Genomic DNA, 12,172 nt, shown 5'->3' with positions numbered 1-12,172 from the left:
ATCTATCTGCAACCTCATTGGCTCCTCGGAGTTCTATCCACAACCTCATTGGCTCCTCGGAGTTCTATTCACAACCTCATTGGCTCCTCAGAGTTCTATCCACAACCTCATTGGCTCCTCGGAGTTCTATCCACAACCTCATTGGCTCCTCGGAGTTCTATTCACAACCTCATTGGCTCCTCGGAGTTCTATTCACAACCTCATTGGCTCCTCGGAGTTCTATCCACAACCTCATTGGCTCCTCGGAGTTCTATCCAGTCCTATCCACAACTTCGTTGGCTCCTCATAAGTTTATCAGGTAATAATATTCTAGTTTCAGCATCCCAATCTCTTGGTTAAGGCGCTGAGCTCTTTTCTCCACCAGAGGGCGCTAGTGCGCTCAGGTTGTGGTTCACATGGAACCCCGGGTCCCTCTCCGCCACCTGGGCCGACGTGGGGGCCAGCGCCCCGGGCCCCGATGGGGCCGAGGTGGGGGCGCCGGAGGGGCCGCCTCCTCCGGGGTGGGGGGCCAGCGCCGCGGCCCCCTGTGCCCCAGGACTGGGCCTCTCCTCGGGCATCAGCGGGCTGGTGAGACCCAGGCTGGTCAGGGCGTCCAGGGTGCCGTCGGGATCCATCATCACGTCAATCACTGTTGGAGACAGAGAGGAGATGGGTCTGTTGGTTTAAATATGTACTATATTTGAATACACTCTACAGCTTTATTCCACTAAATCTATGTATGCCAAAGGAAAATAAGATCTTTAAATAAGATAATAAAGAACTTTAAATGGGACATTGACTTATTGACTACAGAATCAGACAGAACGTGGGATATGTACCGAGCATCTGTCTCTCCACTCTCTTCAGGTCCTGGAGGATGGTGGAGATCTCCTGTTGGAACAAATCAAAAAGTTTCAAACGCAACGTTGTAGCGAGGAGTTGGTGAAGGACACACACACACACACGAACACACACACACACATCTAACAACGGAACGACAAAAGGCACTTGCGACTGTTACACCCCCCCCCCCCCCCCGCCCCCATAATCACCGGAAGAGAGTTGGAGCGGCTCTGTGTAAACGCAGTAACCATTCATTATCCCCGGGGACCTCGCCAGTAAATAGACCTATCCCAGCGGGTTGCCTGAGGCCAGCTGGCACGTTAAAGGGCTGGATTTACAGCCCTGGCCCTGAGCGAGCGCGGTATTTTTCGGACTTAATCTCCGTGCCCGCAAACCCGACAGCCCATAAGTCAGGTGCTCCGACTAATAAAATGTCTCCGCCCTCCTCCCTGAGCAGAGAGAGGGGGCGCGAGACAGGCGAGGCCGTAGGGAGGGCAGGGGGACTACAGGGGTTGCTAGTTCGAATTACCATGAAACGGCTATAGCGTTGGCACTTAGGGCGATTGCCCCGGTAAATTATCCGATGTGTTGGTTTGATACTGTTGTAGAAAGAAGGAGAGAGGGACAGAGAAACGGAGAAGGAGAGAGAGACCTACCACAAGTTGCCTCTCTCGAACGCTCATGATTCAGACAGGCTATCGAAATATTTCATAGTGCTCAAGAGATGACAGGAGGTTCATTTTCCAAATGGAGCGAGAGTGAGTCACTTTAAATGTTAATGTAGGAGTGCTGTTGCCAACTTCTTCAACAAACATCGAACAGCTGATTCAAGCTCACCACCACACAGCCGTGAGACGTGTGACTTCCGCATCTAAACAGTATTCGACTCAGTCGTGAATAGAACTGGGATCAGAATCAGTTGTTTTGGGCTGTTAAATGGTAAATGGATAGCGCTTTCCCACCTTAGTGGCACTCAAAGCACTTTACAATGGCCTCTCATTCACCCATTCACACACACACTCACACACCAATGGCAGCAGCTGCCATGCAAGGTGCTAACCTGCTCATTAGGAGCAATTTGCGATTAGGTGTCTTGCTCAAGGACACTTCGACATGTGGACAGTCGGAGCTGGGATTCGAACCACTGACCCCTTCGATCATTGAACGACCCGCTCTACCAGCTGGGCTACAGCCGCCCCTGTTGTGAATTCCCATTCTGCTGTATGGTTCTGTATCGGTTACTAAAAGGTGGAACCTTGTGGAACTCGCACACTATCGCCGAACAGCCGCATGCCCCCCCCCCCTCACCCCTCTAACCCACCCTCTGGAGCCCGGTAGAATGGAGGGTGAGGCGGGTGAGAGGGGGGGTGGGAGGTTGTGAGGTTCGAGAGGCAGGGGTTGAGAAGACCCTCACCTTGTTAGACGTCTTGAGGAGCAGGGAGTCGTGCTCGGCCTGGAGCTTGTGCTCAATCTCGTCCCATTTGCGATCTTTGTCTTTGAATAGTATCCTGTGGGGAAAGAAAAGGACATGAGACGCGTCCCTCGCGGAAAAACGCGATGAAAGCGATCTTGTTCATCTGAGATGGGTTGTGAAGAGAAACAGGAAAGGCAGCAAGTTGTCAAACGATGCAGCGGGGTGTGGAAAGTTGTCAGGCTAACCTTCTGAAGTGTCAGTCATACTATGCTAATTAGCATAGCCTCCACAGAAAAGACTATTCTGCTTCTTTTTTTAATTTATTTTTTACTTGAATCTGAAATGATCTAGTTACAAGCAGAGCGCACGCGATTTATCTTCCCTTGAATACAAAACCACAAAAAAAGAAAAAGAAATTCAGTTCATTTTTTTCACACTTTTCTTTGAGTTGGAATAAAATGTGACGCTCGCCTGATTTTCCCTGCTGTTTTGTCGACAGACTGTCGTATCCGAGAGGAGAGCTGGGTCACAGATGCTAGCAGGAAGCTGTCCAACACAGCCTGAGGTCGGAAACACAGAGAGAAGAGCACTTATGTAAATGCAGCTCTTTGAGTTAACAATAGCATTATAACTAGGACATGCAGATACAGCATAATTAAGTTGCAGACAAGGTAAAAAATACACTATTATCTGAAAGATAACATTAATAATTTACACATTTTTTATTTTCTTGTGCTTTAAAGAGTTCCTTACACAACATTATAAATATCAACACAGAAACACAAGGGCGATGAACAGGAAATATGGTTAATGGAGGCCTTATTCTCTGTTACCCTAACTAGTTGGGTCAGGTTGAAGATTTGAGCAGGGAGTCTGATCTGATTTGACATGTAGAGATCGCCCTCTAGTGGTGGTCCGGAGTACCCAGCTGCAAATCCATAAATTATTCAGCCTCATGCTGTTTGCTCAGGGTCAGGAGTGTTTGTCAAGCCTCCTCCTGCTGCACATGGTTTATATAAGCTTCTATATTTCTCTGCTCTCTGACTTAAGTAACATGACAGCAGTGAATCTCCAACTCCCCCGCCGCCATCTTGGCAAAGCTTTTCATCCGAAGCTCCGACAGACTAAATCAACGAGGCTAAGCTCGTGTAAACGGCGACCGTCGTGAACGACCGACGAAGGTTTCGGGCCGATAAACTCGCCTCGTCTCTGTTCCACGTCTGGCGTCGGATGGACCGGGGGCCCTGTCCGTTGGTGCTGCGCGGGCGGAGTTCCACGGGTCGGCCGTTAGTTCCCAGAATGCCACTGTGCTCCACGGGCGGGGCGCTGACCAGGTCCACGGCGTCGTCGAACACGCGGTCCTCCAACTGGGCGTGGAGGACAACGCACACAGAAGGTTATTGGTTCTAGCCTGGCTGGTACCAGTATGATTACGCACACAGAAGGTTATTGGTTCTAGCCTGGCCGGTACCAGTATGATTACACACACAGAAGGTCATTGGTTCTAGCCTGGCCGGTACCAGTATGATTACACACACAGAAGGTTATTGGTTCTAGCCTGGCCGGTACCAGTATGATTACACACACAGAAGGTTATTGGTTCTAGCCTGGCCGGTACCAGTATGATTACACACACAGAAGGTCATTGGTTCTAGCCTGGCCGGTACCAGTATGATTACACACACAGAAGGTTATTGGTTCTAGCCTGGCCGGTACCAGTATGATTACCCACACAGAAGGTTATTGGTTCTAGCCTGGCCGGTATCAGTATGATTACACACACAGAAGGTTATTGGTTCTAGCCTGGCCGGTACCAGTATGATTACACACACAGAAGGTTATTGGTTCTAGCCTGGCCGGTACCAGTATGATTACCCACACAGAAGGTTATTGGTTCTAGCCTGGCCGGTATCAGTATGATTACACACACAGAAGGTTATTGGTTCTAGCCTGGCCGGTACCAGTATGATTACACACACAGAAGGTTATTGGTTCTAGCCTGGCCGGTATCAGTATGATTACGCACACAGAAGGTTATTGGTTCTAGCCTGGCCAGTACCAGTATGATTACACACACAGAAGGTCATTGGTTCTATCCTGGCCTGTTCCAGTATGATTACCCACACAGAAGGTTATTGGTTCTAGCCTGGCCTGTTCCAGTATGATTACACACACAGAAGGTTATTGGTTCTATCCTGGTCGGTATCAGTATGATTACACACAGAAGGTTATTGGTTCTAGCCTGGCCGGTATCAGTATGATTTAACCTTTATCAACAAAGATCAAGAATAACACACTACAGTTTTTTAGTGTTAAGGCGGCAGAAGCTGTCACAGTCTGACGGAGGCCAAGCTGAAGGGGACCCGCTCACTGAATGAGACATTGAATGAGTTTCCCCTCAATAGTAGTGTATGGGGTGTGTTTCACCATAGCTGAGTGTGTGTGTGTGTGTGTGTGTGTGTGTGTGTGTGTGTGTGTGTGTGCGTGTGTGTGTGTGTGTGTGTGTGTGGTCTGTGTTTTACCATGGCGCCCGGGTCGGTGGCGGCGGGGCTGACCGAGTCGATCTCTCCGGCCACATCGTGGATCTCCCGGGCCAGCATGGCCAGGTCTTTAGCCAGGTCCTGACTGATCCTGGAGCAGGGGAGGAGTCACAGGGAGGAGTCATAGGGAGGTGTCATAGGGAGGAGCCACAGGGAGGAGTCAAGGGAGGAGTCACAGGGGGGAGTCACAGGGGGGAGTCACAGGGAGGAGTCACAGGGAGGAGTCAGGGGGAGGAACCACAGGGAGGAGTCACAGGGAGGAGTCAAGGGAGGAGTCAGGGAGTCACAGGGAGGAGTCAAGGGAGGAGTCACAGGGAGGAGTCACAGGGAGGAGTCATAGGGAGGAGTCACAGGGAGGAGTCATAGGGAGGAGTCACAGGGAGGAGTCACAGGGGGGAGTCACAGGGAGGTGTCACAGGGAGGAGTCACAGGGAGGAGTCATAGGGAGAAGTCATAGGGAGGAGTCACAGGGAGGAGTCACAGGGGGGAGTCACAGGGAGGAGTCACACATACAAGCAAGAGATGGCCACGCGCACGGAGGAACACGGCGTTCTACGAGCGTTTCCTCTTTCGGGCGCCGTCTCCGCTACGTAAAAGCCGAAGTCCCCCCCCCAAAAAAAAAACCCCACCCCCCGGGTGTTCGGTACCTGGCGATCTCCTCGCTGTGGGCCGTCCAGTCCCTCATGTACTCCTCCTGCTCCCGGGACGGCTGCCGCAGCGCCGCCACGCATCCGGCGCCGGGCGTGGCGGGGGCGGAGCCGCCCAGCTGGGCCACGCGGGTGGCGGGAAAGGGCCGGGCGTGGCCCTGCAGGGGCGGGTGGCGGTTGGAGCCGTACTCGTCCTCGGAGGTGGAGGCGTACTCCACGGGCGTGCGGCGCCACCGGCCGCCCGCTGGGGGAGGAGTCAGGGGGATGATGTCAGAGATGCGACGCTATGAACATTTCACATCGCATCACATTACATTACAGTCGTTTAGCTGACGCTTTTATCCAAAGCGACTAACAATATGTTTTTAACGCCAATATGTGTTTAAAGCTAATGTACCTACTGTACCTCCGTTAGATCTGCCCCCTCGATTGACTCATTTAAATCTAGGCTCAAAACCCACTTTAGCGTTTCCCGATTCACTCTGACTTGTGCCTTGTTTGTTGTCCTGTGTTTACTTGTATAACTGATGCTGACTGTTGTCTTTTATTATTGTGTATTATTTTTGTGTATTTTCAAATGTACAGCACTTTGGTTGACAAGAGTCATGTTTAAATGTGCTATATATAAATACATCTGATTGATTGATTGATTGATTGATTGATTGATTGACCACTACTTGTCAGAACTCACAAGTGCATCTCTTTCCTCCATCACGATTATAGTGACTCAAATTGTCACGGTTAGCGGTATTGCCGCGATATTGTTAAAATGTGCTGAAAATGTTCAAAAACAACTTATACACACGCTGAGATCATTTCAAGTTTTATATTGAAAACTACAAATCAAATCAGCAGCACTAGCTGCTTTTTGCTTGCATAAACATTAAAATAATGCATCTTGGAGACTGTTGCTAGCTTAAATTGATGCTGGACAGTATTTACAGAGTGCAGTAATCAAACACGGTTTTAATGATAATTTTATCACAATAAGTTTAATCAAATTTTATCGCGGTTAATCATTATACCGGTTATCCTTACATCCCCAGACGATGTTAGACAATATTGTTTCTGTAGTGTTGTTTAATATGTTAAGAATATTGAAGAATATATATATAGAGCATATATAACTTCTATAGTTATAGAAGGGGTAAGACTATACTGTAGGTGCCATGCTTATGGGTCGGCTTTCTAGAGCCAGATTAAGCCTAATCTGAGATGAAAATCATGTTTTTAGACGTGAAAATCATGTTTTAGGAGAGAGGACAAGGAGAGGAGAGGAGGAGAGAGGACAAGGAGAGGTGAGGAGGAGAGGAGGAGAGAAGACAAGGAAAGGTGAGGAGGAGAGGAGGAGAGAGGAGATGAGGAGAGGTGAGGAGGAGAGGTGAAGAGAGGAGATGAGGAGAGGTGAGGAGGAGAGGTGAAGAGAGGAGATGAGGAGAGGTGAGGAGAAGGTCAACAAGCACAGAGACTACGGTGATCTTAATCCGAGCCTTTACTCCCACAGGGGACTTCGCAAGTACCTGCCGGGGTGACGTGGCCATAGGGGGCGCCCTTCGACTTGTCGCCCATCTTGGAGGCGCTGTTGGCCCGGGCCCTAGGCGCCGCCGGCGCCGTCGCCCCTCGCGGGCCGTGTCGGGCGGCGTAGTCGCCGGCGACGCTCCTGGCCCCCAGGCCCCGGGTCCGGGCGACGCCCACGGCGGCCTCCGAGTCGCTCTGGGCGGACGGGGAGCCCACGCGGGGCCTCCGGGGCTGGGCCAGCACCTCGATCCGGGACAGCCCCCTGCGGAACGCCCCCGTCCGGGACGCCGAGCTGGCGGTGGAGGCCTCGGACGCCACGGACATCCGGTCCAGGTCGACCATCTCGGCGTCGGACGAGTCCCCCATACGGGCTCTCCTGAGGAGGGAGGCGCGGGTGGGTCTGGGCCTGGGGAGGGTGGCGGGTTTACCGGAGGGTCCGGCGCCGCCGGCGGAGGAGGGCGGAGCCTGGGCGACCTTAGCCCGGCTGGCTTTGGTGCTGGCGCCCACCCTGGCGCCGCCGCCGCCAGCCTGGGCACGCCCCCGAGGCCGCCCCTCCCCCGCGGAGGCCTGCGAGTCGGAGAAGAGGGAGTTGGAGTTGACGTCGTCGTCCGTGAGGTCCAGCGAGGCGCGGGCGCGGCCGGACAGGGAGGAGGAGGCGTTTCGGGCGGCGCCCTGACCCCCGGCGGACGCCCGGGCCTTGGGCTTCCTCTCCGGTGCGTCTCTGGCGCCACCGCCGCCGCCGGGACCCCTCGCCGCCAGGCACGCCGCCGTCCTCTCCTTCTGCTGCGTCGCCGTGGCGCGCCTCTTTTGCGCCGCCCTGCGGACGCCGCCGCCGCCCGCCTGGCTGACGGTGCTGGTCGTGTCCACGTCCGACTCGGGCGACGCCGAGCCCTCGATGGACTGGCTGGGCGGGTCGCCCTGGTCCGAGACCGTGGCGTCCAGGAAGGCCGCCACCGCCTCCGAGTCCCTCTGCAGGGCGGCGCCGTCGACGCCCGCCGCCGCCGCTCGGTGCGAGGCCGTGGCGGCGTCGATGCGCGGGATGAGCTCGTGGGGGACGTTGGCGCTGGGCCTCTCCACCGTGAAGCTCTCCTGCCTCAGCAGCGGCTTCTCCCTCGCCTTCTCCTCCTCCCGCCTCCTCCGGCGCGCCTCCTCCAGCCTCCGCTCGCCGCTGCTCGCCGGCCGCGGCGGCAGCCCGGCCGACACGCCCCCGGCCGCCGCCCTCCTCCCACCTCCCCCTCCTCCCTCCTGCGACTTCGCCGGGGACGACTTCCTGGGGCTCCCTCGGCTCGCGGCGCCGTTGCTGGCTCCCTGGCCCACGCCTCCGAACCCGCCTCCTCCTCCTCCTCCCAGCTTGGCCTTCCCTCTCCCACCCCTGTCCTCCTGGTTCTCCTTCTCCTGCGGCTCCGTGTCCTGCTTCTCCCCGACGTCGCGCGGCGGCGGCGCCGGGGGCGGGGCCCTCCTCCCCGGGGCGGGGCCAGGGGCCTCGGAGGGCAGCGGGGGCAGCGTCCTCCTCTTCCTCTCCGTGTAGCTGGACGACGCCATGGAGGCGGAGTGGCTGGACTCGCTGATCTCCGCTGTGGAGAGATGAGGAGAGATGAGGAGTCAGACCACCAGCGCTTACTCTCATGACTTTAGGAGAGATTATCAAATCAAATCACGTTTATTGATATAGCTATAGTTTCATACAAGCGGATGCAATTCAAAGTGCTTCACATTAATAAAACAAATGCAATACACAACCAATACAGTAATATAACAAGGGATGCAATTATGAAATACAATACAATAAAATGATGAAATCATGAAATCAATAAGATAAAATAACGGCAATAAAATAGATAAAATAGCTCCAAAGTAAGTAAAAGAGAAATATAATGCACTGTGAGTCGTTCATTTAAAGGCCTGTGAGAACAGTTTAATCGAATTTTATCGCAGTTAATCATTATACCGGTTATCGTTACGTCCCCAGACGATGTTAGACAATATTGTTTCTGTAGTGTTGTTTAATATGTTAACAATATAGAAGAATATATATATATAGAGCATATATAACTTCTATAGTTATAGAAGGGGACAGACTATACTGTAGGTGCCATGCTTATGGGTCGGTTTTCTAGAGCCAGATTAAGCCTAATCTGAGATGAAAATCATGTTTTTAGACGTGAAAATCATGTTTTAGGAGAGAGGACAAGGAGAGGTGAGGAGGAGAGAGGACAAGGAGAGGAGGAGAGGAGGAGAGAAGACAAGGAGAGGTGAGGAGGAGAGGAGGAGAGAGGACAAGGAGAGGTGAGGAGGAGAGGAGGAGAGAGGACAAGGAGAGGTGAGGAGGAGAGGAGGAGAGAGGACAAGGAGAGGAGAGAGGACAAGGAGAGGTGAGGAGGAGAGGAGGAGAGAAGACAAGGAGAGGTGAGGAGGAGAGGAGGAGAGAGGACAAGGAGAGGTGAGGAGGAGAGGAGGAGAGAGGACAAGGAGAGGTGAGGAGGAGAGGAGGAGAGAGGACAAGGAGAGGTGAGAAGGACAGGAGGAGAGAGGACAAGGAGAGGTGAGGAGGACAGGAGGAGAGAGGACAAGGAGAGGTGAGGAGGAGAGGGGACAAGGAGAGGTGAGGAGGAGAGGAGGAGAGAGGACAAGGAGAGGTGAGGAGGAGAGGAGGAGAGAAGACAAGGAGAGGTGAGGAGGAGAGGAGGAGAGAGGACAAGGAGAGGTGAGGAGGAGAGGAGGAGAGAGGACAAGGAGAGGTGAGAAGGACAGGAGGAGAGAGGACAAGGAGAGGTGAGGAGGACAGGAGGAGAGAGGACAAGGAGAGGTGAGGAGGAGAGGGGACAAGGAGAGGTGAGGAGGAGAGGAGGAGAGAGGACAAGGAGAGGTGAGGAGGACAGGAGGAGAGAGGACAAGGAGAGGTGAGGAGGAGAGGGGACAAGGAGAGGTGAGGAGGAGAGGAGGAGAGAGGACAAGGAGAGGAGAGGAGGAGAGGAGGAGAGAGGACAAGGAGAGGTGAGGAGGAGAGGAGGAGAGAGGACAAGGAGAGGTGAGGAGGAGAGGAGGAGAGAGGACAAGGAGAGGAGAGGAGGAGAGGAGGAGAGAGGACAAGGAGAGGTGAGGAGGAGAGGAGGAGAGAGGACAAGGAGAGGTGAGGAGGAGAGGAGGAGAGAGGACAAGGAGAGGTGAGGAGGAGAGGAGGAGAGAGGACAAGGAGAGGTGAAAAGAGAAAGATAATGCACTGTGAGTCGTTCATTCAAAGGCCTGTGAGAACAGTAGTGTTTTTATTCTGGATTTCAACCTGGTAGTGAGACCATATGCAGGCTGGTTCAGGCTCTGGTAGTGAGACCATATGGAGGCTGGTTCCAGCCCTGGTAGTGAGACCATATGGAGGCTGGTTCAGGCCCTGGTAGTGAGACCATATGGAGGCTGGTTCAGGCCCTGGTAGTGAGACCATATGGAGGTTGGTTCCAGCCCTGGTAGTGAGACCATATGGAGGCTGGTTCAGGCCCTGGTAGTGAGACCATATGCAGGCTGGTTCCAGCTCTGGTAGTGAGACCATATGGAGGCTGGTTCCAGCTCTGGTAGTGAGACCATATGCAGGCTGGTTCCAGCTCTGGTAGTGAGACCATATGGAGGCTGGTTCAGCTCTGGTAGTGAGACCATATGGAGGCTGGTTCCAGCTCTGGTAGTGAGACCATATGGAGGCTGGTTCCAGCTCTGGTAGTGAGACCATATGGAGGCTGGTTCAGCTCTGGTAGTGAGACCATATGGAGGCTGGTTCCAGCCCTGGTAGTGAGACCATATGGAGGCTGGTTCCAGCTCTGGTAGTGAGACCATATGGAGGCTGGTTCAGCTCTGGTAGTGAGACCATATGGAGGCTGGTTCAGCTCTGGTAGTGAGACCATATGGAGGCTGGTTCCAGCTCTGGGAGGCATAAAAGCTAAAGGCTGCATCGCCTCATTTACTTGTGACTCTAGGGACGGTTAAAAAGCCTTCTTCTCTCCGCCTTCATTATGTGAACCAGATAGTGAATTACACTCCAAATCATACAGTATGACTGCATGATATTATGAGGATATTATGAGCGTGAGCAGAGCATCACTTTATATTGACTTCATCAGCAAATAACTGCTGTCTCACACACACACACACACACACACACATATATCAGCAAAAAGAACTCCTATCTCACACACACACACACACACACACACACACACACACACACACACACACATATCAGCAAATCACTGCTGTCTCACACACACACACACACACACACACACACACACACAGACACACTATCAAAATGGAAATCTGACAATCAATACGCTCTCTGTATTCCAATTTTGTGGCAGCTCCAGCGTCACCTCTGTCCTCGCTGTGGTAGAGGGCGTGGCTCTCGATGGCACCTCTGTCCTCGCTGTGGTAGAGGGCGTGGCTCTCGATGGCACCTCTGTCCTCGCTGTGGTAGAGGGCGTGGCTCTCGATGGCACCTCTGTCCTCGCTGTGGTAGAGGGCGTGGCTCTCGATGGCACCTCTGTCCTCGCTGTGGTAGTGGGCGTGGCTCTCGATGGCACCTCTGTCCTCGCTGTGGTAGAGGGCGTGGCTCTCGATGGCACCTCTGTCCTCGCTGTGGTAGAGGGCGTGGCTCTCGATGGCACCTCTGTCCTCGCTGTGGTAGAGGGCGTGGCTCTCGATGGCACCTCTGTCCTCGCTATGGTAGAGGGCGTGGCTCTCGGCCCCGGAGCCCTCGGGGTCCGTACGGACGTGGCTGGCCGCCAGGGTGGCCCACTGGGAGATCCACCGAGGACCCCCCACCATCAGCTCCTCCGCCAGGGCCTGGGGGGGGGGGGGGGGGGGAGAGGAGGAGAGGGAGAGAGGAGGAGGGGAGGGGGGGGAGGAGAGGAGGAGAAGGAGGAGAGGGAGGAGAGGAAGAGAGGAGGAGGGGAGGGGGGGGAGGAGAGGAGGAGAGGGAGGAGAGGGAGGAGAGGAAGAGAGGAGGAGGGGAGGGGGGGGGAGGAGAGGAGGAGAAGGAGGAGAGGGAGGAGAGGAAGAGAGGAGGAGGGGAGGGGGGGGAGGAGGAGAGGAGAGTAGAGGGAGGAGAGGAAGAGAGGAGGAGGGGAGGGGGGGGAGGGGAGAGGAGGAGAGTAGAGGGAGGAGAGGAAGAGAGGAGGAGGGGAGGGGGGGAGGAGGAGAGGAGAGTAGAGGGAGGAGAGGAAGAGAGGAGGAGGGGAGGGGGGGGAGGG

At 54.3% G+C, this 12,172-nt stretch overlaps 1 protein-coding gene across 1 annotated transcript in view; it reads right to left on the bottom strand.

Annotated features, from left to right (window-relative positions):
• Window positions 1-335: 335 nt before the first annotated feature.
• Window positions 336-12,172, bottom strand: part of LOC311311699 (centrosomal protein of 170 kDa-like) — a gene marked incomplete at both ends in the record, with an annotated part of 15,318 nt that continues 3,481 nt past the window's right edge. The window contains 9 exons of the mRNA XM_084441453.1: window positions 336-628; window positions 819-870; window positions 2,237-2,330; window positions 2,708-2,796; window positions 3,439-3,603; window positions 4,759-4,867; window positions 5,424-5,667; window positions 6,944-8,515; window positions 11,630-11,765. Of these exons, the coding sequence (XP_084297579.1) occupies window positions 336-628; window positions 819-870; window positions 2,237-2,330; window positions 2,708-2,796; window positions 3,439-3,603; window positions 4,759-4,867; window positions 5,424-5,667; window positions 6,944-8,515; window positions 11,630-11,765 (2,754 nt within the window). The remainder of the gene's footprint in view (window positions 629-818; window positions 871-2,236; window positions 2,331-2,707; window positions 2,797-3,438; window positions 3,604-4,758; window positions 4,868-5,423; window positions 5,668-6,943; window positions 8,516-11,629; window positions 11,766-12,172) is intronic.

Source organism: Borostomias antarcticus (assembly GCF_949987555.1).
Source record: "Borostomias antarcticus genome assembly, chromosome: 7".
Classification (NCBI taxonomy): Eukaryota; Metazoa; Chordata; class Actinopteri; order Stomiiformes; family Stomiidae; genus Borostomias; species Borostomias antarcticus.
Note: the sequence above shows the minus strand (reverse complement) of the source record. Positions and strands in the feature narration are given on the sequence as shown.